Source organism: Dermochelys coriacea, chromosome 10, assembly GCF_009764565.3.
Source record: "Dermochelys coriacea isolate rDerCor1 chromosome 10, rDerCor1.pri.v4, whole genome shotgun sequence".
Lineage (NCBI taxonomy): Eukaryota > Metazoa > Chordata > Testudines > Dermochelyidae > Dermochelys > Dermochelys coriacea.
Genome location: NC_050077.1, coordinates 53,232,812 through 53,258,800, shown reverse-complemented (window position 1 = coordinate 53,258,800; position 25,989 = coordinate 53,232,812). Strand labels below are relative to the sequence as shown.

The 25,989-nt window shown below is 41.5% G+C and overlaps 1 protein-coding gene across 1 annotated transcript in view; it reads right to left on the bottom strand.

Moving 5' to 3' along the window:
* The window catches only part of VPS13C (vacuolar protein sorting 13 homolog C), a 194,547-nt gene that overhangs the window by 26,981 nt on the left and 141,577 nt on the right, over nucleotides 1-25,989 (bottom strand). Inside the window, 12 exon segments of the mRNA XM_038418760.2 lie at nucleotides 692-855; nucleotides 3,020-3,095; nucleotides 3,636-3,749; nucleotides 4,280-4,361; nucleotides 4,820-4,959; nucleotides 13,024-13,137; nucleotides 16,836-16,947; nucleotides 17,675-17,744; nucleotides 17,857-17,938; nucleotides 19,714-19,854; nucleotides 21,781-21,931; nucleotides 22,756-22,991. Coding sequence (XP_038274688.1) covers nucleotides 692-855; nucleotides 3,020-3,095; nucleotides 3,636-3,749; nucleotides 4,280-4,361; nucleotides 4,820-4,959; nucleotides 13,024-13,137; nucleotides 16,836-16,947; nucleotides 17,675-17,744; nucleotides 17,857-17,938; nucleotides 19,714-19,854; nucleotides 21,781-21,931; nucleotides 22,756-22,991 — 1,482 coding nt within the window.

Here is a 25,989-nt window from a genome sequence, read left to right as displayed (position 1 = left end):
GTTCTTCACACTTACCCATCAAGATAGATTTTCTTTAAAATAAAATATCCTTCATATGAGCCTCCTACTTTGCAAAAGCTAGCTACAAAAAGACAGTAGCTCATAACTACTATAATTGATATTCTTTCAGAAGCATTTAGCATATTTGTGTTAGATCTACAGAAGTTGATAATAATGAGTAGTAATACTTAGGTCTTACTGGACAATACTATTGTTAACTAGAATTTCACTTACTTATGATCAGATCTCTCTTGGATTTTAACTCCCAACACTCCCCCGTTCTGCCTCATGTCACATATCTATAGTATTAGGTGCCTTATTTTTCAAAATACTTGCATCATTGTCATGAACAGAACACACTTCAGAATACAAGTACAGTACATTTCAGAAATGTTGAAGCAATTTGTCTACATATACTTCCCTCTTCAAATACTTTTAAAAATGTAAAATCTTTTTATGACACTCCCAGGTGGATTCTAGAAGAAACAGAAAATAAATCACCCTACAATAATATCCAGTACTCCATGCTATGTAAATGGACTTCAATTTTTTTCCTTCAGTTTCTGCTTCTTTTATTAGTTCATTAACTGAATATGGAGGATGCCATTAAATTGTTTCATACATGCAGTTACTGATTTTCTAGCACAGACCCAACTGTCAGTCCACTCTAGGTTTAGTTTGAATTTCATACCCGTAGAAAGCCTTTTCCTCCTTTGGCCAAACTGTCACCAAAGTCCTTTGGCTGACGGCCCATCTCCTCTCTCCGTTTTTGCTGGTATTCTTTGTCCATAGTTATAGCAGCCAAGCCTTTTCCAACTGAACCAGTGATCCGAGATACCACCCCAGCAGCGCCCCCTGTCAGCCAAGTAGAGTAAGTCACACAGCTTCTTCTTTATATTTAATAATGGACAAGCCATAATGTTCAATTTAAACAGCATGCAATTCAGAGGAATCTTTCTGTGGTAAAGTTAACAATATGATAATTTAGTGAAATCATCAGACCAGAAGCATGGAATACCATATTACCTTTCAAGCAACAGGCTCCAGTGTATATACATGAAACTTATTGCAGCAAAAGACAAATTTCATATTGACCTGGCATGCCTTGAAATATTTGTAGCACACAGGTTCCATCCTCTGTTACCTGAATTTTTCCAACAACTGATACAGTATTTAAAATAGATGCTTTAAAAAATTAGCCAAAGCAATGGTTGGTCTTGGATATACTATTCTCCAAAAAATGTCTTCGAAGCCTAATACTTATCACTGGTTTATCATTCCCAGCATTGACAATGAATTCTACATTTTCATAAATTAGCTGCCTTTTTCTCCATCGTGCTGAAAACTAGTTAATTGTGTTTGCTACTAATAATCTGCAAATGAACAAAGCTCTTATGGAATGAGTGGCAACACCTAGCACAGAATCACTAGCACTTTACAACACCTAGCACAGAATCATTGAATTGCAGGACTAGAAGGGACTTTGATAGGTCATCTAGTCCAGTCCACTGCACTGAGGCAAGACTAAATATTACCCAGGTGATTCCTGACAGGTGTTTGTCTAACTTATTCTTAAAAATCTCCAATGACAGAGATTCCACCACCTCCATAGGTAATTTTTATCAGTGCTTAACCACCCTTACAGTTAGGAAGTTTTTCACAAAGTCGAGCCTAAATCTCCCTTGCTGCAGTTTAAGCCCCTTTACTTCATGTCTTGTCCTTAGTGGTGATGGAGAACAATTTATCATCCTCCTTTTTATAACAACCCTTTTCTGAGAGGGCTTTGATGGGGAACCTTCTCTCCTGAAGGTACTCAAAGACTTATGTCCCCCCTCAGTTTTCTCTTCTCCAGATCAAACAAACCCAATTTGTCCATCTTTCCGCAAGGTCATGTTTTCTAGCCCTTATATCATTTTTGTTGCTCCCCCTGGACTTTCTCCAATTTGTCTACATCTTTCCCCAAGTTTGGTGCCCAGAACTGGACACAATACTCCAGTTGAGGCCTTATCAGTGCTGAGTAAAACGGAAGAATCACTTCTTGTGTCTTACTTACAACAGTCCTGCTAATACATCTCAGACTGAAATTTGCTCTTTTTGAAACTATTACATTATTACTCATATTTAGTTTGTGATCCATTTTAATAAAGTACTCCTTCCTACGCAGTCATTTCCCATTCTGTATTTGTGCAGCTGATTATTCCTTCCTCATAATAGTACTTTTCATTTTCCTCACTGAACTTCATCCTTTTTATTTCAGACCATTTCTCCAGTTTGTCAAGATGATTTTGAATTATAATCTTGTCCTTCAAAGCATTTGCAACCTCTCCGAGCTTGGTATCATACACAAACTTGATAAAAGCGTATTCTCTATGCCATTATCTAAATCATTTATGAAGATATTGAATAAAACCGGATTCAGGATAGATACTTACAGGACCCCACTTGATAGGTCTTTCTAGCTTGACTGTGGACCATTGATAACTACTCTGGAGTACAGTTTTCCAACCGGTTGTACACCCACCTTACAATAGGCTCATCTAGGCTATACTTCCCTGGTTTGTTTATGAGAAGGTCATGTGAGACAGTTTTAAAAGCTTCACTACAGTCAAGATATACCACATCTACTGCTTCTCCCCTATCCACCAAGCTTGTTACCCTCACAAAGAAAAATATTAGGTTGGTTTGACAGGATTTGTTCTTGACAAATCCATGTTGACTGCTACTTATCAGATTATCTTCTAGGTGATTATGAACAGATAGGTACTATATTTGCCCTTTTCCAGTCCTCTCTGATATCTCCCATCCTCCATGAGTTCTGAAACATAACTGCTAATAGCTCAGAGATCTCTTCAGCCAGTGTTTTCTATCACAGCTTCTGCCATGATTCCCTTATTAGTGTTTTGAAAATGCTTCTCAACCAAATTAAAATAGCAAAAGCTCTACAAAGACATTTGGTCATACAGTACAAGAACTAAGTTAACAAGTACTTTTGTCAATGACAAAGGTACATGATACATACCTACTGTGTGACCAAGAAGACTCTTTACACCAATCACAAAGCCCTCAGCAAATTCTTCAGGTCCTTGAACAGCTCCCTAAAGATGAAATTTACTATAAATTAAAATACAGAGCGAGAGAGAGAGAAACCCCTCTCTTCATCCTACAGCTCTTCAAGAATCAAATGGCAACTGCTGTGCTTTGGAAAATGTCTGTTCATTTAGGGTATGTCTACACTGTGATAAACCCATAGCACCGAGTCTCAGAGCCCAAGTCAGCTGATGGGCTCACCGGGCTCGGGCTTCAGGGCTAAAAATAGCAGTGTAGACGTTTGAGTTCAGGCTAGAGCCCAAGCTGTGAGACCCTCCTGCCTTGCAGTGTCTCAGAACCCGAGTTCCAGCCCGAGCCGAAATATCTACACTACAGTTGCATAGACTGCAAACCCAGCAAGGCAGTCAGTTAACCTGGGCCAACCGCAGCCATCTCATGCATTTTCTATTACTGTATAGACATACCCTTTAACAAGACATTTCTTCAAGTAGCAAGTGTCATGATTTCCCAATTCATCAGGTTCAAAAATATTTCTAGCAACCTATCGCTAACTGACTAATACAGTGACCTAAAAGAAGAAATCATACCTGAAAAGGCTCATAGAAGAAAGCCTCAACACCCTCAGACAAACCTCTGATTAAGCCAAATGGATTTCCCAGGACATCTAAACCCAGTACAAGAACATACATCTGCTTCAAGAACTAAATGAAAAACAAAAGTGGACATAGTACATATCAGCTCTTTTTTAATATACTACCCAAGTTAGAATTAAAATCTATATAACATAGTTTTTAAATCTTCCCAGCACAAGTAAGATGGTGTTACAACAGTGGCTTAGCAGAAGTACAGTGTAATGCTACGGACCAGGATAAAAGCACTACATAGGAACAGGAGTAAGCATGCTCTGCTTGAGTGACTGTGAAAGAGTCTGGCTATGGCAAAAGATGCTGTACATGTACAAGTAGCTCCATTAGAATGTCATGGTGGATGATGAGTCTAGTACCATATTTGACACAGGTGGGCAAAAATAAAAGCAGAAACTGTTGAAACTGAAATCCACTTGAAGTAGAGGTAATTCAGGTTTAGATGCTTTGCCACAAAAATGACTATGAACAATGGATTTGTAAAACTAATAGTTTATACGTGTTTAAATAAGCACAAAAGTTTCACATTCCAGACAAGCATATTTATCCTAAAAATAGGTTTAAAAAGTAGAATTCACTGAACTTACTTGTTCACTATAATGTGTAACAACTCTCCTTATTAGCTCATCTTGCCTGTAAAACTGATACTTAATTTCAAAGAAAGCAAGTCTGAAAGACAAATAGTAACATTTAATAGCTGAAAAAAAATCTCTTATGGATTTAGTAACTAGAGATTAGCATTAGAGTATTTAAATTTACAAAATTATTTAACTAACCTATACCTTCTATTGTGCATTATTCAGTAAGGTAGCTAGAGCATTACTTTATACACTTGTAGGGAGTGAAGGCTACCAAGGGATGCAGTGCAAGGGTTTAGAACAATTAGATATCCTTCCTTTCCCATTCATCTCCTTCCCCCTGAGGATCTCAAGTCCACTTTTAAAAATAACACATTTTACATGCATGTGACTGTACTTGATCACAAGGCAATTAAATTCATTCTAAATAGTTAAATCAGACCAATCATTTACTGACTACTGCTGAAGAACTGAAATACCTGCAAGAATTCACTAACTCTATTTACAAATTTAACAGTCAAAATCTATTAGTCAGAAGTATCAGCTTACTTAAATATAAGATCATCCACATCAGTCAGAGTAGCCCCAATACTTTTCAATAGCAAGTTGACTGAATGAATAGCAATCATTTCTTTTTTGTCCTTATCTGATTCTTCTCCACCTGAACCCAAAGACAGACTCAAATGCAACTACAAGACAAAAACATTTGTAAAGAATGAAATCAACAAATATGTATGAAATCCAACAATCATGTTTGTAAATTATTTATAGTTGACTTGGTTTTTAAAAATTGCACTACTTGAACAGCTACACCTGCAATGCACTTAAAAAATAGTGATCAAGTTCCCTTAATAGCTCTTTTGTTCACCCACATGTAGAGCCATGCACGGATACAAAGTTTGGATCTGCATCCATCTGCAAGCTGCAAACATGGTTCGCGGATATATGCAGATATCCACAGATTTGAAGGGATCTACCCATGTGCACAGTAAAATTCAAACAAAATCCTCTGTTCATAAAAACTGCAAGAACAGCACAAAATTTATTCACAGATCATGATGACATCAATCACGTTCACGGACAGAAAATAATGTGGAATATAAGTGGGTCCCGATGGAAATTAGTACTAGCAAAAAAGGCTTGTATTTTAACTATCCTGAATTTAGCTAGCAAATAATATTCCAATATTGTTCTCTGGAACTGCACATTTCACAGTGTTGGCAATACAGGATCTAAGTTCTGAGTCTCTTCAGGCAAAAAATGGTTACCTTTCATAACTGTTTTTCTTCGATATGTGTTGCTCATGTACATTCCATTCTATGTGTGTGCACGCCCATGTGCACAGTTTCGGAGACTTTTGCCTTAGTGGTATGTGTAGGGTCAGCTGTGGCGCCCCCTTGATTGCCATGCTCATACATTGGTATATTAGGCACCACCGACCCTATGCGCTCTCAGTTCCTTTTAGCCGGCAACTCCGACAGAGGGATAGGAGGGCGAGTAATGAAATGGATATGAGCAACGTATCTCTAAGAACAAGAGTTACGGAAGGTAACTGTTTTTCTTCAAGTGCTTGCTCATGTCAATTCCATTCTAGGTGACTCTCAAGCAGTATCTATGGAGGTGGGCTCAGATTTCAGAGTTTCGTGGCTTGCAGTACTCCCCTACCAAAGCCAGCATCGTCCCGGGCCTGCTGGGTCAGTGCGTAGTGGGACGTAAATGTATGGACGGACGACCAGGTGGCTGCCCTGAAGATGCCCTGGATAGATACCAGGGCCAGAAAAGCTGCCGAAGAGGCCTGTGCCCTGGTTGAGTGGGCAGCGACAACCACCGGAGGTGACACCTTCACTTGATCGTAGAAGTGAATACAGGCGGTGATCCAAGAAGAAATTCTTTGGGTGGCTACAGGGTCCCCCATGGGCCTCCTGCTTGTTGCCTTTAGGGTACTGAGCTACTCTGGCTTATCCTCTGTTTCAGTAAATTCACAAGAAGACAGTGTCAAAGCGTCTCGTGTTTCTTTCATCCTGTCGGTCACTGCAACAAACAATCGTGTAGACTTACGGAATGGCTGGGTCCTGTCGATGTAGAAGACAAGAGCACTCCTAATGTTCAAGGCATGTAGTCTACCCTCCTCTGCCAACTTATGCAGCTTCAGAAAGAAGACTGGTAAGTAAATGTCCTGGCTTGAATGAAATTAAGACATCACCTTGGGAAGGAAAGTCAGTGCAGTCTCAGCTGTACATTGTCCTTGTAGAAAAATGTATAAGGCAGCTCCAAGGTGAGAGCCCGAATCTCCAAGACTCAACAGGCCGAAGTCACCGCGACTAGGAATGCAACCTTCCAAGACAGGAGAAGGAGAGAACAGGAAGCCAAAGGCTTGAAAGGGGGCCCCACAAGATGTTACAAGCACCAGGTTCAAGTCCCACAGAGTAATGGGGTCCTTGACATGGGGGTAGAGGTGCTAAAGGCCCTTGAGGAATCTGACAGTCTAATCCTGGCCGAAGTGCAGCGCCACCAGGTTTGGGTGCAGAAGACTGCCATGGTTTTGGAATAGCAAGTCCGGCCTAAGAGGCAGCTAGAACTGAGTTGCCACCAAAAGGTCCAGCAGTGTGCCGGTGCTATGAGACTCACCCTTGCTCTGCCCTACTTGATCTTTGTAAGGACCCTGGGGAGCAACGGTACTGGAGGAAAGGCATACATCAGAGCCCCCAACCACAGGAGTAGAAAAGCATCCAACAGGGACCCCCATCCAGGCCTCTCACTGAGCAAAAGACATGGCATTTCCTATTCTCTCTGGACGCGAACAGGTCCACTCGGGGAGTTCCCCACTTGCAGAAGATGAAACTGACCACCTCTGGAATGGAGGGACCACTCATGGCAAGACAAGAAGATCCTGCTGAGGCAATCTTCGAAGGCATTCTTGACCCCTGGAAGGTGCGCTGCAACGAGATGTATATCATACTGCAGACAGAGGTCTCAGAGCCTGACGGCTTCTTGACAGAGGGCCGTCGACCTGGCTCCGCCTTGCCTGTTGATATAGAATACGGCAGCCGTGTTGTCTGTAAGGACCTGAACCACTTTGCCCAGTATATTAGGTAGGAAGGCTTGGCAGGCCAGGCACATCGCACTGAGTTTCCTGACGTTGATATGCAAGGAGTGATCGTGACTGGACCAATGACTTTGTGTACTGAGATAGCACAGATGGGCTCCCCACCCCAGGTCTGAAGCATCAGAGACCAGGGTTGTCATCATGGCCAGAGCCTCGAAGGGAACTCCTTCCAGGACTGCCACAGAGTCTGACCACCAGGTGATGGACGACAGTACACTGTCTGGAATTCTGACCACCCGTTGGGGAGATAAGCCAATGCCAGGCATGCCTGCAGGGACCTGAAGCACAGTCACACATGCCAGACCATGTACGTGTAGGCTGTCACGTGTCTCAACAGTTTCAGGCACATGTGGGCGGTGATGAATGAGTTGGCTCGCATACATGAGATGAGGTTCACCATGGCTTGGAACCAAGTCTTGGGGACGAAGGCTCTGGTCTGAGCAGAGTAGAGAACCACTCCAATTAATTCTGTGCATTGCACTGGGGTGAAGGTTGACTTTTTCTCATTTATTATCAGCCCCAGGTCATGACAGGTCGGAAAGACCAGCTCGAGATGCCTCTGCACCTGGTCTCGGGACTAGCCCCGTATCAGCCAGTTGTCGAGGTATGGATACATTTGTACTCCCCAACGTTGCAGGTAAGCAGCCATCAGGGCTGTGCACTTTGTGCACATTCTCAGGGCTGATGAGAGACCACAGGGTATCGCTGTCAACTGGAAATGGCAATGGCCCAGCATCAAACAGAGGAAGTGCTGGTGCCCTGGAAAAATGGAAATATGGAAGTAAGCATTCTTTAAAGTGAGAGTGGTGTACCAGTCTCCCAGATCCAGGGAGGAGATGATGGAGGCCAAAGCTTCAACTTCTCTAGAGACTTGTTGAGGCAACACAGGTCCAGAATGGATCTGAAGCCCCCTTTTGTCTTCAAAATTAGGAAGTAACGGGAGTAGAACCCTCTTCCTTCCATGTTCTGAGGGATCTTCTATACTGCCCCCAGACACAGGAGGTTGTCAACCTCCTGAATGAGGAGCTGCTCCTGAGAAGGATCCCTGAAGAGAGATGGGGAAAGGGGCTGGGAGGGGTTGTTGGCGATCTACTCTAGGGTATAGTTAAGGCTAAGATTTTGTCACGGATATTTTTAGTAAAGTCATGGACAGCTCACAGATTAAGAAAGAAACATTCACGGATGACTTTACTAAAAATATCCGGGACAAAATGGGGATCTGTGGATCCCCATACTGCTGGAAATGGGGGGGCAGCAGTGCAGGTGCTAGAAGCAGTCTACAGCAGCTGGGAGCTGCAGGGTACCCCCAACACCCAGAGCTCAGGGGTTCCCCTGCTGCCAAAAGCGAGCTCAGGGGTTCCCCCGCCGCCCACAGCGGCCGGGAGCTGCAGGGGACTCTGCAGCTCCCCACCACTGAAGTCACGGTGGTTGCTGGAAGTTACGGAAAAGGTTCAGAAAAGGGCAACTAAAACGATTAGGGGTTTGGAACGGGTCCCATATGAGGAGAGATTAAAGAGGCTAGGACTTTTCAGCTTGGAAACGAGGAGACTAAGGGGGGATATGATAGAGATCTATAAAATCATGAGTGGTGTGGAAAAAGTGAATAACGAAAAGTTATTTACTTGTTCCCACAAGATAAGAACTAGGGGCCACCAAATGAAATTAATGGATAGCAGGTTTAAAACAAATAAAAGGAAGTTCTTCTTCACTCAGCGCGCAGTCAACCTGTGGAACTCCTTGCCCGAGGAGGTTGTGAAGGCTAGGACTATAATAGGGTTTAAAACAGAACTGGATAAATTCATGGAGGTTAAGTCCATTAATGGCTATTAGCCAGGATGGGTAAGAAATGATGTCCCTAGCCTCTGTTTGTCTGAGGGTGGAGATGGATGGCAGGAGAGAGATCACTAGATCATTACCTGTTAGGTTCACTCCCTCTGAGGCACCTGGCATTGGCCACTGTCGTAGACAGGATACTGGGCTGGATGGATCTTTGGTCTGACCCAGTATGGCTATTGTTATGACCTGTGACTATATTGCAGCCTTAGGTATAGCCTGATAAAAAGTGCATCGAACACTTAACCGTCTGAGGAAATACAGGACTAGGCCGACTGGAAAGGGCAGGATGGATCAATCAGATTGACAGGGGAATCATACTCAGGCACAGCCTTAAAATGATTGCTTTTGGCCTCCCTGGCTTCTAGGAGGGTCAGGTTGTGCAGCCGAGCGGAAAGACTATGGGTATCACTGCTTATGCTCCTTGCCTTTCTCCTGTAGGAGCCCGCTTTGGGAGTTCCCCAGGACTTTGGACTGCCGAGGGGAAAGGAGGACAGAAAGGCTTCCTGGATTGTTGTAGGGTATGAAGGCCCAGTGAGCGGAGGGTGGTTTGGGAGTCTAAGTCCATGGAGCCTTGAGTAAACTCAGAGAAGAGTCTGGTGTCCTTGAAAGGGAGGTCTTGGATTGTGGCCTGCATCTCTGGGTACAACCCAGAGGATTTCAGCCAAGAGCTACATCTCATGGCCACCGCAGATGCGACAACCCTTGCCACCGTGTCAGTAGCATTCCAGGCCATTTGAAGGACCGCTCTGGTGACTAACGTACCTTCATCCACCAGTACAGTGAACTCGTGGGCACAATATTGTGTGAGAGTTTTTTTAATTTATTCAGCGAGTCCCACAGATTGAAATTATATCATCTCAGCAGGGCCTGGTGATTAGAGACACTGAATTGTAGGCTAACCGTCGAATAGACTTTTCTGCCAAACAAATCAAGCCTTTTGGCTTCTTTGCTCTTTGGCGTACAGCTAACTTCATCCTGTCCATCCCTTTCGTTCACTGCGGACACAACCAGTTTTGCCACAGAGTGATGTGTATAGAGATATTCAAATCCCTTTGCGGGGACATAGTATTTCTTTTCTGCTTTCTTAGAGGTCAGCGGAATAGAGGAGGGGGCTTGCCACAGTGACTTGGCAATTTTAAGGACCCCCAGATGGACAGGCAACACGACCCTAGCAGGGTTGGTGGCCAAAATTACATTGAAGAGGTCGGCCTCCCCTGCGACCTCCTCAACCTGGAGGTTCAAGTTTTCAGTCACCATTTAAGGATGGTCTGATGCTCCTTAAAATCATCAGGGGGAGACTGCTGGAGTGGGATGGCCTGGCCACTACCTCATCAGGGGACAATAGAGTGTGCTCCTCCTGCATGTTTGGGGAAGGCTCCTTTGGTGCAGGGATCCAGTGTGTAGGTGCCATGTCCAGCTCGGTAGTGCTCTGATTGCAACGCCGGCAATGCCATGGCCAGCTTGTCCAAGGCTGCCAGGAAGGGCTGGGAATACGTGACCTGCATCACTGGCACCCATGGGTTCCAGTATAGCCACTGTGTAGGCCACTGTCCCTGCTGTGACAGCACCATGGTTGGTGCTGCAACAGTCTCGCGTGTCATGAGGAGAATTCCCTTGTCAGGGCAAAGGGCTAAATTTTTGGTCTGACCCGGACCACTGTTCCACCGGCGAACACAGTGGAGTCGTCGAGGCCTGGGTTTGCCTGCTGACTTTGGATGGCGACCTGTGAAGCAAAGGCGAGTAGTGAGGTCTGCCGGAGGGCAACCAGGACCGGCGCCATGATTCTGAGCGACTCCTCGAGGACAGTGACCAATGTCGAGGAGACCACCTGAGGAGAGTGACTGGAGCCTAGTCAACCTGTGGCCAGAAGTACCTGCAGTATGGGAGGTTCCAGCGTCCCACGCCTAGTAGACGGTGACCTGGTTCATCTAGCTAGAGAGCTAGGATACGGTGCCAGGGTCCAAGATTGTGGAGACAGGGATGTGCACCTGTGGTCCGAAGATTCGGGGGTACTCTGCCTTCCTGTGAGGCTGCACTCTCATAGGCTTCCCCTAGGTGGCGGGGTTGTAGCCAAGACAGCCACATGGTGTGGCGCCTGTGGAGCTGGCCGCTGGTACCGCTTCAGGCCCTCACAGCCCTGGAAGAGGCCGTGGAGCTTTGCCATTTCCCGGGGTCAGGGGTGGTCCCTGGCCAGGTTGGGGGGTCTGACCTCAGCAGTACCCCCGTAAAGCCCCACGGTGGGCGTATGGCTTAACAAAGATCCTTTGCCCACAACCCCCTTGTCCTTTGGTGCCAAGGGGCTCCTCTTCTTCTGGAACTTCTTCAGCACAGACGAGGAGGAAGTACTCGGCGTGATTTGGCTAAACAGGGCTTCAATGCGAAGGCCCTCAAGCAGATATCCTGCTCCTTTTATGTACGAGGATGAAAGTTTTTACAAATGCGACACTTGTCCTTTCTATGGGCTTCCTCCAAACACTTCATGCAGCTGTCATGGGGGTCACTGATCGGCATTGGCCTGCTGCATGACGCACATGGCTTGAAGCCAGGTGAGCGGGGCATGCCCCCACTTGCAACACCCAGCTAGGAACTATACACAGATTAGGTAGAACAAGGGACTATCAAGAACCACTAACGCTCTTGCTAAACGCAAGACAAGGCACTCCAACCAACTGTTATAAGCAGTAAGAAGGAACTGAGAAGACGTAGGGTTGGCGGCTCCTAATATACGCACGCATGAGCGCAGCACTCAAGGGGGCACCACAGCTGACCCTACGGATACCGCTAAGGCAAAAGTCTCTAAGGCAAGCTAAGGCATGACAACTGTGCATGCGGGTGCGCACACAGCTAGAATGGAATCCACAAGACGAAGCACTCGAAGAAGAACTACCTGTTTAGCAATTAGAGAATTCTTCAAAATTTCTCTACCTTAGCAGGAAGCAGCATAAGAAAAAGCCTTCTCTATCCATAATCATCCTCTCAGCTATGTTGAGAAACTCCTTACTGCATCAACCTTATTGTGGGGTTTCTTAGTATCTCTCTCCTTCCTTAGGTTTTGGTTTTGTTTCTCCCGCCCCCCCCCGCTCACCTTAGTTACTTTCTGAGCCTCGCTACCATCCAGTTTTTTTGAATACTGGGACCTGCAAGGCTAGTTGGTGGAAAGAAAAAACAGCCCTTCTTTTCCAAAACAACAGACTCTTAAGACAGAGCTCCAAAACACCAAAAGGACATAGCCATCTCCAATGAAATTCAACAGGTATATGACCAAATTCCATAAGTAGCTCTAGTTGTGCTTCCTCCCCGCTCACAAATTAAACTAGTGATTGTAACAATCACATAACTTCAGGTCAAAGTTTAAAAAAACACTAAATATCATGGGACCACAATAAAATGGTGGGATTTGACATTAAGTATAATGAAAGATTAATGCTTTTTATTCAGATTGTTCACATCTGTTAAAAAGGTGAATATTTTCACCATCATATATGTTAGTATTTTTATACTCTTCCTAGTTTTGACATCCATACGACATCCATTATAGCCTTCTGTTTAGACAGTCATTGTTACTAAGTGCAGATGAAACATAAAACAAATATTTGTTGATGAGTCCTAGATCAACTGAGAAACATTTCCACCAGTATTGAAAATCTGACAAGTCACAGATTCCGGTAGGGTCATATTACTATAAATGAAAGACTAGAAAATATAGTTATTTAATCTGATCAATGTGAATAGCTAGTTAAACATGATGAAGAAATTAGGAGATACTACTTAAAGTTTTTGCTTCTCCAGTGTATTTTCCTCTACAACATACCTTAATTGGAGAAATATGGAAGTGCTCAAAGAAACTGAGGGTTGACATATCAGTTAAGGAAGATTCCATCAATTCAGCATTAAGAGCATCTACATCTTGCTTAATTAACTTTGTCTGTTTGTAAAAAAAGAAAATTTTTAATCAAAACTGGTTTCCTTAATGATAGGTTTCAGAGTAGCAGCCGTGTTAGTCTGTATTCTCAAAAAGAAAAGGAGTACTTGTGGCACTTTAGACACTAACAAATTTATTAGAGCATAAGCTTTCGTGAGCTACAGCTCACTTCATCGGATGCATTTGGTGGAAAAAACAGAGGGGAGATTGATATACACACACACAGAGAACATGAAACAATGGGTTTATCATACACACTGTAAGGAGAGTGATCACTTAAGATAAGCCATCACCAGCAGCGGGGGGGGAAAAGGAGGAAAACCTTTCAGGGTGACAAGCAAGGTAGGCTAATTCCAGCAGTTAACAAGAATATCTGAGGAACAGTGGGGGGTGGGAGAAATAACATGGGGAAATAGTTTTACTTTGTGTAATGACTCATCCATTCCCAGTCTCTATTCAAGCCTAAATTAATTGTATCCAGTTTGCAAATTAATTCCAATTCAGCAGTCTCTCGTTGGAGTCTGTTTTTGAAGCTTTTTTGTTGAAGGATAGCCACTCTTAGGTCTGTAATCGAGTGACAAGAGAGATTGAAGTGTTCTCCAACTCGTTTTTGAATGTTATAATTCTTGACGTCTGATTTGTGTCCATTCATTCTTTTACGTAGAGACTGTCCAGTTTGACCAATGTACATGGTAGAGGGGCATTGCTGGCACATGATGGCATATATCACATTGGTAGATGCGCAGGTGAACGAGCCTCTGATGGTGTGGCTGATGTGATTCGGTCCTATGATGGTGTCCCCTGAATAGATATGTGGACAGAGTTGACAACGGGCTTTGTTGCAAGGATAGGTTCCTGGGTTGGTGGTTCTGTTGTGCGGTGTGTGGTTGCTGGTGAGTATTTGCTTCAGACTGGGGGGCTGTCTGTAAGCAAGGACTGGTCTGTCTCCCAAGATCTGTGAGAGTGATGGGTCGTCCTTCAGGATAGGTTGTAGATCCTTGATGATGCGTTGGAGAGGTTTTAGTTGGGGGCTGAAGGTGATGGCTAGTGGCGTTCTGTTCTTTTCTTTGTTGGGCCTGTCCTGTAGTAGGTGACTTCTGGGTACTCTTCTGGCTCTGTCAATCTGTTTCTTCACTTCAGCAGGTGGGTATTGTAGTTGTAGGAATGCATGATAGAGATCTTGTAGGCGTTTGTCTCTGTCTGAGGGGTTGGAGCAAATGCGGTTATATCGTAGAGCTTGGCTGTAGACAATGGATCATTCAAAAACCAGTTGGAGAACACTTCAATCTCTCTGGTCACTCGATTACAGACCTAAGAGTGGCTATACTTCAACAAAAAAGCTTCAAAAACAGACTCCAAGGAGAGACTGCTGAATTGGAATTAATTTGCAAACTGGATACAATTAACTTAGGCTTGAATAGAGACTGGGAATGGATGAGTCATTACACAAAGTAAAACTATTTCCCCATGTTATTTCTCCCCCCCACCCCACCCCACCCTCCACTATTCCTCAGATATTCTTGTTAACTGCTGGAAATAGCCTACCTTGCTTGTCACCATGAAAGGTTTTCCTCCTCCCCCTCCCCCGCTGCTGGTGATGGCTTATCTTAAGTGATCACTCTCCTTACAGTGTGTATGATAAACCCATTGTTTCATGTTCTCTGTGTGTGTATATCAATCTCCCCTCTGTTTTTTCCACCAAATGCATCCGATGAAGTGAGCTGTAGCTCATGAAAGCTTATGCTCTAATAAATTGGTTTCCTTAATGTCAACCTGAATTCAAAATGGAAAAAAAAAAAAAAGCTATGGGATCAAAGAAAGTTAAAAGTAAAATAATTACACAATGCTTAGATAGCTGTAGCAGAGATGTCCTCCAAGTACACAAGTACAGTACATTAATTATCCATTATATACTAAATTGGGATAACTATGTTTATTTCTTCCTTATTCAAAGGGGGGCAAACTAATCCTTTCTAGATGACCTATTATACCCGTTTTTCTTTTGATGGGTAAATTTTCTCGTTTTGATGACAAATGTAACTTATCACATTTATTCCATCTCACTCAAGATTTTTCTTTGATTTTTCTGTCATTCTTTAGTTTTCTAATACTTTATTCACTGAGATGGAGTGCTGAGTACAAATTATAAACACTTAGGATTTCCATGAAGTCTTAGGTCACCTAAAGCTTTTTTCCCCCTTCAGTTAGACAGGGCCTTCAGTTCCACCTGGAAATAAGAAACTTTATGGGTTTCAAAGTTTCATTTCAAGAAAAACCATTTTGTAGGAACTACTCTCACACAGAAATTATGGGGCATCTTTTTATTTCTGAAGATGTATAGATGACAAAAAAAGTTCCTGTCTTACACTGCACAAGTAGCACCTGCTGCTTCCTTAGGAAGAAATAGAATGAGTATGCATACTTTACAGCAAAATGATGGGGTCTAAATTAGTTGTTACCACTCAAGAGAGAGATCTTGGCATCATTGTGGATAGCTCTCTAAATACATTCACTCAATGAACAGCAGCAGTCAAAAAAGCAAACAATGTTGGGAATCATTAAGCAGGAGATAGATAAGACAGAAAATATCATATTGTATCTATATAAATCCATGGTACACCCACATCTTGAATACTGCATGTAGATATGGTTGCCCCATCTCAAAAGAGATATACTGGAATTGGAAAAGGTTCAGAAAAGGGCAACAAAAATGATTGGGGGTATGGAACAGCTTCCGTATGTAGAGAAATAAATAAGATTGGGACTTTTCAGCTTGTAAAGGAGACGACTAAGTGGGGAAATGATAAAGGTCTATAAATTCATGACTGGTATAGAGAAAGTAAATAAAGAAGTGTTATTTACTCCTTCTCAAAACACAAGAACAAGGGGTAACCAAATGAAATTAATAGGCAACAGGTTTAAAAAAAATGTATTTTTAACACAATGCAGAGTCAACCTGTGGAACTCCTTGCTAGAGGATGTTGTGAAGGCCAAAACAATAACAGGGTTTAAAAAAAAAAGAACTAGATTAATTCATGGAGAATAGGTCCATCAATGGTTATGAGCCAGGATGGGCAAGTATGGTGTCCCTAGCCTCTGTTTGCTACAAGCTGGGAATGGGTGATGGATCACTTGACGACTACCTGCTCTGTTCATTCCCACCTGGCATTGGCCACTGTTGGAAGACAGAATACTAGGCTAGATGGACCTTTGGTCTGACCCAGTATGACCATTCTTATGTTCAATCTGACAGTCAATTAAAATGGGAACTATTAACAGGCTCAATTAAAGATACTCTATATGTAAGTTAACTGTGCATTTTTCTTTAGGCCTATAAAATAATTTTATGTATCCTGCTGCAATCTTGGTCCCCAACACCTTGTAGCCATGAGATCCACAAGCTGAATATGCATTGTGCAAACAAGTGTTTTAACATTTCTTACGAATAGTAGTTACCCAAACACTGACAAGCTACTACTAGTAGGAGCCCGCACCAACTAACAGAGGACCCAATTCTATATCTCAATTTAAGAATTCATATTTTTCCCCAACTATCTGAGCATTCCACTGCTAGTCATTTTACCGTTTGGAAGATGCTTTCAATTTGTTTTAAATTTGATTTTTAAAAATACTTAATTCACATGATAATAAATCAAACCTGTCTTAGCAAAATAAGTACTATTTTCCTAAACACACATTACCCTTTGCCTTTCAGCTTCTGGATCTGTAGATGGTGTGAAAAGCCCAATAAGTGCTCCTAGAAACCCCTGATCCAATTTCAATGCCATCTCCTGGATAAGAACCATAAAATATCTAAGAAAAAATAAAAGGAAAAATATGGTGATTGACTTTTTTACACTGAAGTCAGAGATCATCTTGTAGATACTGATTTAAATTAACTACCTTAATTAATTAATTAATTATTAATTAACTATTTACTACATGCTGGGTACTAAGTGTTCAAGCTCATAACAATATTTTTATGCTCTGGTTAGAGTATTAGAAGCATCAGTTTATAGCTGGAGGGGCCTAATAGAAAGACATCTGAAGAGATCCGCTATTAATAATAGGCTACAATTCAACACAGAAAAGGGACAATACATTAATAATCTAATCTATTTAGGGTTTATCCTAATAACTAACTGGTATTCCATACATTACAATACAATTGCTTCATGAAATAAATTCTGAGAAAGGAGTAAAGGTCATGGGATATGTGGCTTCAGACCCTTAAACCCTCATTCTGACCATGGTAGAACTCCCATGTAAACTGCCCATTTACCTGGGTGGTCACCAGAGTTTGTTGGCTTCTGGTGCAGGAAAACTGCATTTATAGCATAAATGTTCTTTGAATGTGTTTAAGTGGCTAATCAAACCAGCTTATGCTGGAAGTATACCAATGATACTGAGACTTGTTTTAGTACTTGGGCTGGAAGACTTGGTAAGCTAATTGCATCTTAGCATATAATGGTACAGCTTAAAGTATTAGCTCCACAGGTATTAACTTTTCTAAAGCAAGGTATAACATGCTTTTACTTACTTGAACTGCAGTACTTTACTGTACTCATTGAATCTGCTGATGATGCTGATATCTATGAATGGTTTTGGCTCTAATAAAAAAATGTACAAATTAGTTAGTTTTATAATGGATTCCATTCTGCAGTTAAATCAAAATATTTAATGTCACAGCTAACTAATTTTAGATCACTCTTGCATACTTACCCGAATCCAAAGCTATTGACTTGGGAGGGGCTACAGGGTGAAACACAACTGGGAACATTGGACCAGGTAACTGGTCGTCAACCTGAAACAAAGTCATATCAGATGAGCAGTATTTTAGTGAGAGTAAGATTTATAAAGGCTTCCTTGGCTTCAGGTGGCTTAAGCAGCTTAGGTATATAATGATGTTTTGGAGTAAAAATTGTCATTTGCAAGCTTATTTTGTGTTTACCTTAATATCTGAAGCCTTGCCAGCACCTGTTTATCAAGAACAATTAGGACCATCAGAACAACAGTTGTGATTGGAAGTGTGCAAATAAGCTTTCAAATTTCAGCACGGGCAAGGGTTTAGATACTATTAAAAACACTTTGTTGCTGTTTCATATTTTAAATAGTGAGGGGCCATATCTTGCAGTCCTTACTTACAAGCAAGGATCCCACTAAAATCAACTCCCTTTTATTTCAAAGGGTTTTTTTTTAATTTTACAGGATTTGGCTCAAATCAAATAAGATGGTCTCTGTAAACTCCAGTTTCAATAGCCTAGTCACGTGCTCCATTCCAGTACATGTGCCTTACGTTATGATTTGAGATTCCAACTAAATATGGCATACAATGAATACTTAGTACCATATTGTATTAATGCTCCAAGTACAAAGTGCGGATGTGAACACTAAGCTATAAATGACTGAAGTGACATAATAAGAAGCTAATAGAGCTTAGTAGACAGATAAAGATGGTTTAATTTCTTAAAATTTCACACCTCTGTGAACTGAATGGACTGAACTTTTTAAGTTTGTAAGGTTTTTATATAATTAAGCAAACAAAAAGAAATGGAATATAAAAACACTTTCAGTTGTGGCCTTGAGTCAAGTAACAGTTACAGTCCCAGGATTTGGAAAAAAGCATCCAGTTATGAAGAACATGACAGGTTATTTAAAGAGAGGTTCTTTACTGAAGAAGTATTAATACCAGAATACCACAAGTTTTCTTCCTCCACAAACTATTTCTCATTCTTTAAGGAAGTATTATCTACCCCTCAGAGAACACTTTTAGCAAATATTCTCCCTTTCTTCTTTTGACTGAAGAACACTAGAATCTGCTAAGCTTGGATGTAATCGGAATCTACAATGTCAAATTTAATAGCTGTATTTCCACTTTAAGAGCACTTCAAAAGATTTACCTTTGGTGCTGAATTCATGGCAGTGAATGAATGGGTATGCAATTACAGGGAGTGGTGAAGGGGAGGTTTGAAGCTCAAGTTTTAGAATGGAAATGTTCTGACTGTACAAGTATTGTTTCAGACTTCCAATACACTGAAGAGTCCAAACTTTCCAACAATTATTACCAAGAATAGTAATTTCTATTTTGACGGCTCACGCTAGTAAACACCACGCCAGGTAATTCTTGTAGGATTGGACTCTGAACCTCTAGGCACAGCACAGAGAGTAAGAGATATCTCATAACTAAACGCAAAATATACAACAACTTAAATGCTGAAACAATGTTTAAAATTATTTTCTCTGCCACCACAAGATTTCCATCATGACCTCAATTATAATGTCTCCCACTCTTCTTTATTCTGCCCTACAGATTCCTCATCAGCACCACATGTGAAATTCTGGAATACAGTAAAGTCTTGTAGTATGTCTTTAAGGTCATCTAAACTATACCCTGATGAAGAAAAGCTAACTGTGAGCTCCAGATCAAAGGATTACTCACCACAAATACCTTGTGGCTATCCCTCCTTATTTTACGACAAGAGGACTGTCAGTTTCAGATGATCTCACCTGCTGTGGAAGTGATCTCAACGCTTACTAGCAATGCCTGTTCAGCATATAGTGAATAATGAAAAATGATACCTGAAGCCAATTCAACTGTGCCCGTAAGCTTCTTTGGTGAGGAGACTGTTTGAACTCAATATGAATGCCCGATAGGAAGTTTCGGCGAATGCTGCATTTGATTGGGAGGCGCATTTTCACTGGCATCTTACCAAAATTCACCTAGAAACACATTATACATTTTAGCTCCATTTGGCTACTATTATTGCTCCTAGATTTCATTAAAATGGACTTCACTAGACATGAATGGGTGTTCAATTAAAAGAAAGTATACTAGTATTAAAAAAGTTGAATTTCCAGAGAATGGTTATTGAACTGGACATACACAAACCAACATTGAATTTTTCTTTTTCTTAGAAAGAAGGAAAGAAAACCAGATGCTACTTTGTTACATTTGCCGCATATCTTCAGTTTGCTGAATAGAGAAGATAGGAGCAATCTTATCCCAATTTAAGGGGCATTAACATTTTTAGTCAACAGAATTGAAGATATATGCATGCAAATGAAAATATTTTTTCCAGCACGGAATTTTTGTGCTACAAATTTATGTAACTAGGATAATATTCTGAAAAAACAATCAGTTTAATAAAAACCCTCCATCACCCCATTATTTTAACTCAAAAATGCTGAATCACAAAAAATTGTGTGCCCTATGTATCATTTATTTCAAACACAATCGTAAATCAAAGCTACACAAAAACTTAATACCTACATAGTTTATGGTAGTATAAAAGATTACCTTTTTGGATATAAAATAGAAGAAAAGGTCAGATTGTTTATAATACTGTATATTGTAAGAGTTTTGTCTCTTTTATTTAGCCTTAAAAACTTTAAGAGATTTTTTTCAACAATTCCAATATGCTTGGAATGTATGTGTTCTACAAATGACTGGTTCTTTAGAAACATCTAAATCACAAGAGAGAAATGTTATAAACACCTGAAAAGCTGCAGATTGCTTTTCTGAATCAACAATATAAAAATGGATAATTCTATTTTTATCCTCAGGCCACTATGCATTAACAGCTATAATGCTATGTCCTCAATTTTTATCTGTGAATCTCTTTGAGGATGATGAAGATTCCATAAAATGAAACAACAGCTCCCATTTTTAAGTAAGAAGCGATAATGCAGTAGTCAACATTTACATTCATCACTGCCCTAAAATAATGCATCCGATGAAGTGAGCTGTAGCTCACGAAAGCTTACGCTCTAATAAATTTGTGAGTCTCTAAGGTGCCACAAGTACTCCTTTTCTTTTTGCGAATACAGACTAACACAGCTGCTACTCTGAAACCTAAAATACATGGAATCCAATTACCACAATTCAGCAGTACACACCTATTTAGTAAAGCGCTTAAGCATATGTTTAACTTTAGGCACATATTTAAGTCCGGTTGACTGCAATCGGATTTTAGCACATATACAATGCTGAATTGAGTGGAATTGTGACTGATATCTTTTTAGTGGCTGCCACCTGATCCCTAATACTACTACAGCCAATGGAGAATTTCTATTAGGAAAAGGTGTAGCAGCCTTAATTTTTTAAATCAGATATCTGAGTTTTTCCATTAATTAGGGTCTCGAATTCCAGAAGCCCAAAGTAAGTGAAATAGCCAATTGTCATAAAGTCCAATGTGCTTATAAAGTTTCCAGTTCCTGTGTCATAAAAGGGATGAGATGCGTTTCGGTGCTTCATAAAGAATATACATCAAGTATAACTTCTGCATGGTAGAAACTTTTTAGACTAATTTAAACAAGGTTTCATAACCAAATATCTGGCAAATTCTGGAATGTTTTAGTCTTACTGGATGCATCCTAAATGACATACAACTACTGCATAGTTGAAATTACAGTGTCTGTCAGACAAATATCATCAACAATATTTATTATAGCATTTGACAAAATGTCTGATTGGAGAGGATCTGTAACATACTTAAATGTACAATTGCATACAATTGTGAAGGCATTTCCCAAATGAAAACTTTCACATGTTGTCTACATTGATTACTGGTACTAATATGGTGAAAACTGTTATACAAACTTTTCTATCAAAATTATTGATTAAACACTGAACAGCCACAAGAGTACCTCAAAGTTGTTGTCTATTTTAACCCAGCTCAGATCCTCCATGGCGTTTGTGGAAAGGTATTTTTGATAGGCTTTTTCCAACAGGTTTATCTGCTTTTGATTAAATGGCTTCCATCTCTGCTTTGGTTTCAATTCCCAGACAACTCCAGAACTACAAGGTAAGTACATTAATGTAATTAACACTTTTGAATAAAAATGCATTGAAGTAGAGTACACCAAATTTTCCAATGTTTATGAACCACACAATGCTTCATCCCCATGTTTCTGATGGTGATTTCCATTCATTTGTCAAAATTATGATTCTCTCTGCCAAGTCAATGACTGATGGAAGTGGAAATGAAATTTAGAAATGAAATTTATTTTTCTTGAAAACAGATTTCTACAGTTACTGTCACAACAAAGTGAAGACATGACCCAAATTACTGGTGTCCTTTTATGGATATTTCTGTGCATCTATCTTTGCAATTTTTTGATGAGAAGCATATGATTTAATACAAAGAATCAAGTTAACAGTAAAGTTAATTATGAATAGGAAAATGAAGAAAAGAACCGTTTTATAATCATGCATATATGAGTATTTTCAAATTTAATTTGCAATTGGGAAAGTAAGTTACTAAAATGCAGAGTGACAAATGAACTCAAAATTTAACTTTTGTATCACGAGGCACAGTACTTTAACTTGTCACACAATAACTCCACTGTACTCAAATGACATAACAGGACTTGAAGTCCAGAAATAAATGTCAAATTAATTAGGGGACTGTGTCAAGACAGGCATTTAAACCTATATTCCCTTGACAGCTCTATAACAGCGGACAAAATGTAATTTTAAATATTCATTAAATAATGCTAAAAAAAGGTCCGATTTTAGAAGCATAATCCACTTCAAAATGACAGTTTCCAAGTGTATTAAAGTAAATGCCTAAACTACTCCTTGGTCCATTTAAAGGCAAACTTGCTTTCCATCTGCAGTACCTAGTAATCCCTATGTAAGCGATTTCTTGTTTATTCTCATTGTTGACCAGAGAAAGTCCAAGACTATGAAGTGACAAGTTTATTTCTTGATCAGGTTGCTCCATCTCCTCTGCTTGCCGTGCTTTAGAAACTAATGCAACGTCGTCTGTAAAAAGCAGTACTCTCTGACGTCCATCCAGAAAGGACACCCAGTGTATCTGAGTATTTGAATTATAAGGAAATTGACCACATTCATCCTGAGTTGGAAAAAAGAAAGGTACTTTAATTGGTTGCATAAAAAAAACAAAGCAAGTAGCAAGCAAAATACATCAATGGCCCAACTTAAGCAGAACAATTAGAATTTCTGAACTGCCTTATTATCGCCTTTAATTTGTTGTAGGATATTAATGGGATGTCACCAGGGGCTGCCTATACAACCCATACTTTTTTTATTTTTATTTAGAGTCTTGTGCATTATTAAACTGTTAAATAAGATATCCACACTTTTTAAAAGAAGCTAAGGGTAATCTCAAGAATTTAAGACCTTGAATTTCAATTGAAGACAATGACAGAGTTCAGAAAAATTAACCCCCTATTATACAGCACCTTAGTATACTAATCACAATATTAAATGGACAAATGTAGTGTTTAAAAGTTATAGCATCCCCTTAACATGTTAGAATTCTTTCAGGGTTAACACAACTGTGAACGGAGGAGAACGGAGTTATTTAGGCTTTTGAAATACAACTTCAGAAGTGAGTATTAATGTAATACTCATGTAATGTACAATAATTAATATAATGCTAACCATACAGTGAGAAAATGTGTCTTAACATACATTAAAACAGGATTGAATAGTCAGAAGTTACAAGAAAGTAGCAATTTTCCGGTATCTAATGATGTTTACATTGTAAGGTGCCTCAATTTAAAAAAAACACAACAAAACAAACCACCATCACTAAAATTGAGCGAAGAAAAATAGATTCCACCTCTGAGACTTGTAATAAAAAATGCTCCTTTATATCTCTGCCTGTCAATTTCCAGTTATTTTCTATTTTCCTGTCCTAGACTATGATCTAATCCTTTGCCCATGCAAAGCTGTCCATCAGCATTTCCTCCCTCCCCCCGCCCCACGAAGTGCTGTTTCTGGCAGGATGGATTTGCTTGATCTTTTTCTAGGTTTCTGTCTTCACCTTGATTTTCCTCGCCTTTCCTCCTGTTTCCTGTCTCAGCTTTCTACCCTGAGGTGGCTATACTTGTGAGTTAGAGCGCATTAAAGCAGCCCTGAGTGCCCTAACTCACGACACGTCCACATTGGCAAAGCACATAGAGCGCCCTTACTCCGTGGCTGGAGCGATCCTGGTAATCCACCTCCATGAGAGGCATAATGCTTGGGGCGCCCTGGCTGGAGCGCCGTGGAGACAGTGTGGACCTAGTCTGTTAATGCGCTCTGATCGGCCTCCAGAAGTGTCCTACAATGCTTGTTCTAGCCACTCTGATCATCACTTTGAACTCTACTGCCCTGCCCTCAGGTGACCAACCATCAGACCCGCCCTTTAAATTCTCTGGGAATTTTGAAAATCCCCTTCTTGTTTGCTCAGCTCTCAGTGCATCTTTCCAGGTGACCATGCCTCCACATGCCAAGCGATCCCCAGTATGGAGCAATGGCGAGGTGCTGGACCTCATCAGTGTTTGGGGAGAGGAAGCTGTCCAGTCCCAGCGTGCTCCAGCCGTAGGAATTACGATACCTTCGGGCGGATATCAAGGGGCGTGATGGAAAGGGGCCATAACCAGGACACACTGCAGTGCAGGGTTAAAGTGAAGGAGCTGTGGAATGCCTACTGCAAAGCCTGTGAGGCAAACAGCCGCTCCAGTGCTGCCCCCGCGACCTGCCATTTCTACAAAGAGCTGGACGCAATACTTGCACGTGTCCCCACCTCCACTCTGAGGACCACCATGGATACTTCAGAGCCCAATTCAACAAGGCAGGAAGAGGAGGAAAACGGGAGCAAGGGTGCTGAGGAGGAGGAAGACACCCCAGCATCCCCAGATGCATGCAGCCAGGAGCAGTTCTCAGCCAGGAGGAAAGTAGCCAGTCGCAGCGGCCGGTGCTTGGGGAAGAACAAACACCAGAGGAGGTGCCCGGTAAGCGGCTTTTATTTTGGGAAGGAAGTTGTTCCATGTAGACTCTTGGGGCGAGGAGGGTTAGGGCTGCATGCATGCCTAGATGCGGAATAGGGCGTTGATGTGCTCTCTCACATCACAGTAATTGGCCTCAGTGATCTCTTCAAAGGTCTCATGCAGAAGCTGTTCAACGCGCTTGCACAGTTTCCTTGGGAGCGCTACTGTGCTCCTTGTCCCAGTCAGGCTAACATGTCCACACCAGGTTTCAGAGTAGCAGCTGTGTTAGTCTGTATTCGCAAAAAGAAAACGAGTACTTGTGGCACCTTAGAGACTAACACATTTATTTGACGCATTCGGTGAAGTGAGCTGTAGCTCACGAAAGCTTATGCTCAAATAAATTTGTTAGTCTCTAAGGTGCCACAAGCACTCCTTTTCTTTTTATGTTCACACCACTGTGCAGTGAGGGGTGGGGGGACCATTGCTTCACATGGGCAAGCTGCATATGGACCAGGGCGGAAGCCGCCTTCGTACTCTGAGTCTAGGTGGGCTGGTGCCAAAATTGGAATATGCATCTGATCTATTGCCCCTCCACAGTTAGGGAAACCCATTTGTGCAAAGCCAGCCATAGTGCCATGCACCGTTACCCAGTGTTACGGTTCTTCTGAGCAGGATGTGATTAATGGCCCCCCAACTTGCATCAAAACAATTCCAACAGTCGACTTTCCCACTCCAAACTGGTTAGTGACCGATCGGTAGCTGTCTGGAGTTGCCAGCTTCTAGATTGCAATAGCCACCCTCTTCTCCACCGGCAGGGCAGCTCTCAATCTCTTGTTCTTGTGCTGCAGGGTGGGGGCAAGCTCATTACACAGTCCCATGAAAGTGGCTTTTCTCATCCAAAAGTTCTGCAGCCACTGCTCATCATCCCAGACTTGCATGATGATGTGATCCCACCACTCAGTGCTTGTTTCCTGAGCCCAAAAGCAGCATTCCACAGTGGTAAGCATGTCCATGAATGCCATCTCGTGTCATATGAGTTACGCGAGTCGACATCATCTGACTCCTCACTGTCAGTTTGTAGCTTAAGGAATAATTCGACTGACAAAGATGACATGCTGGCGAGACCCATCAGCA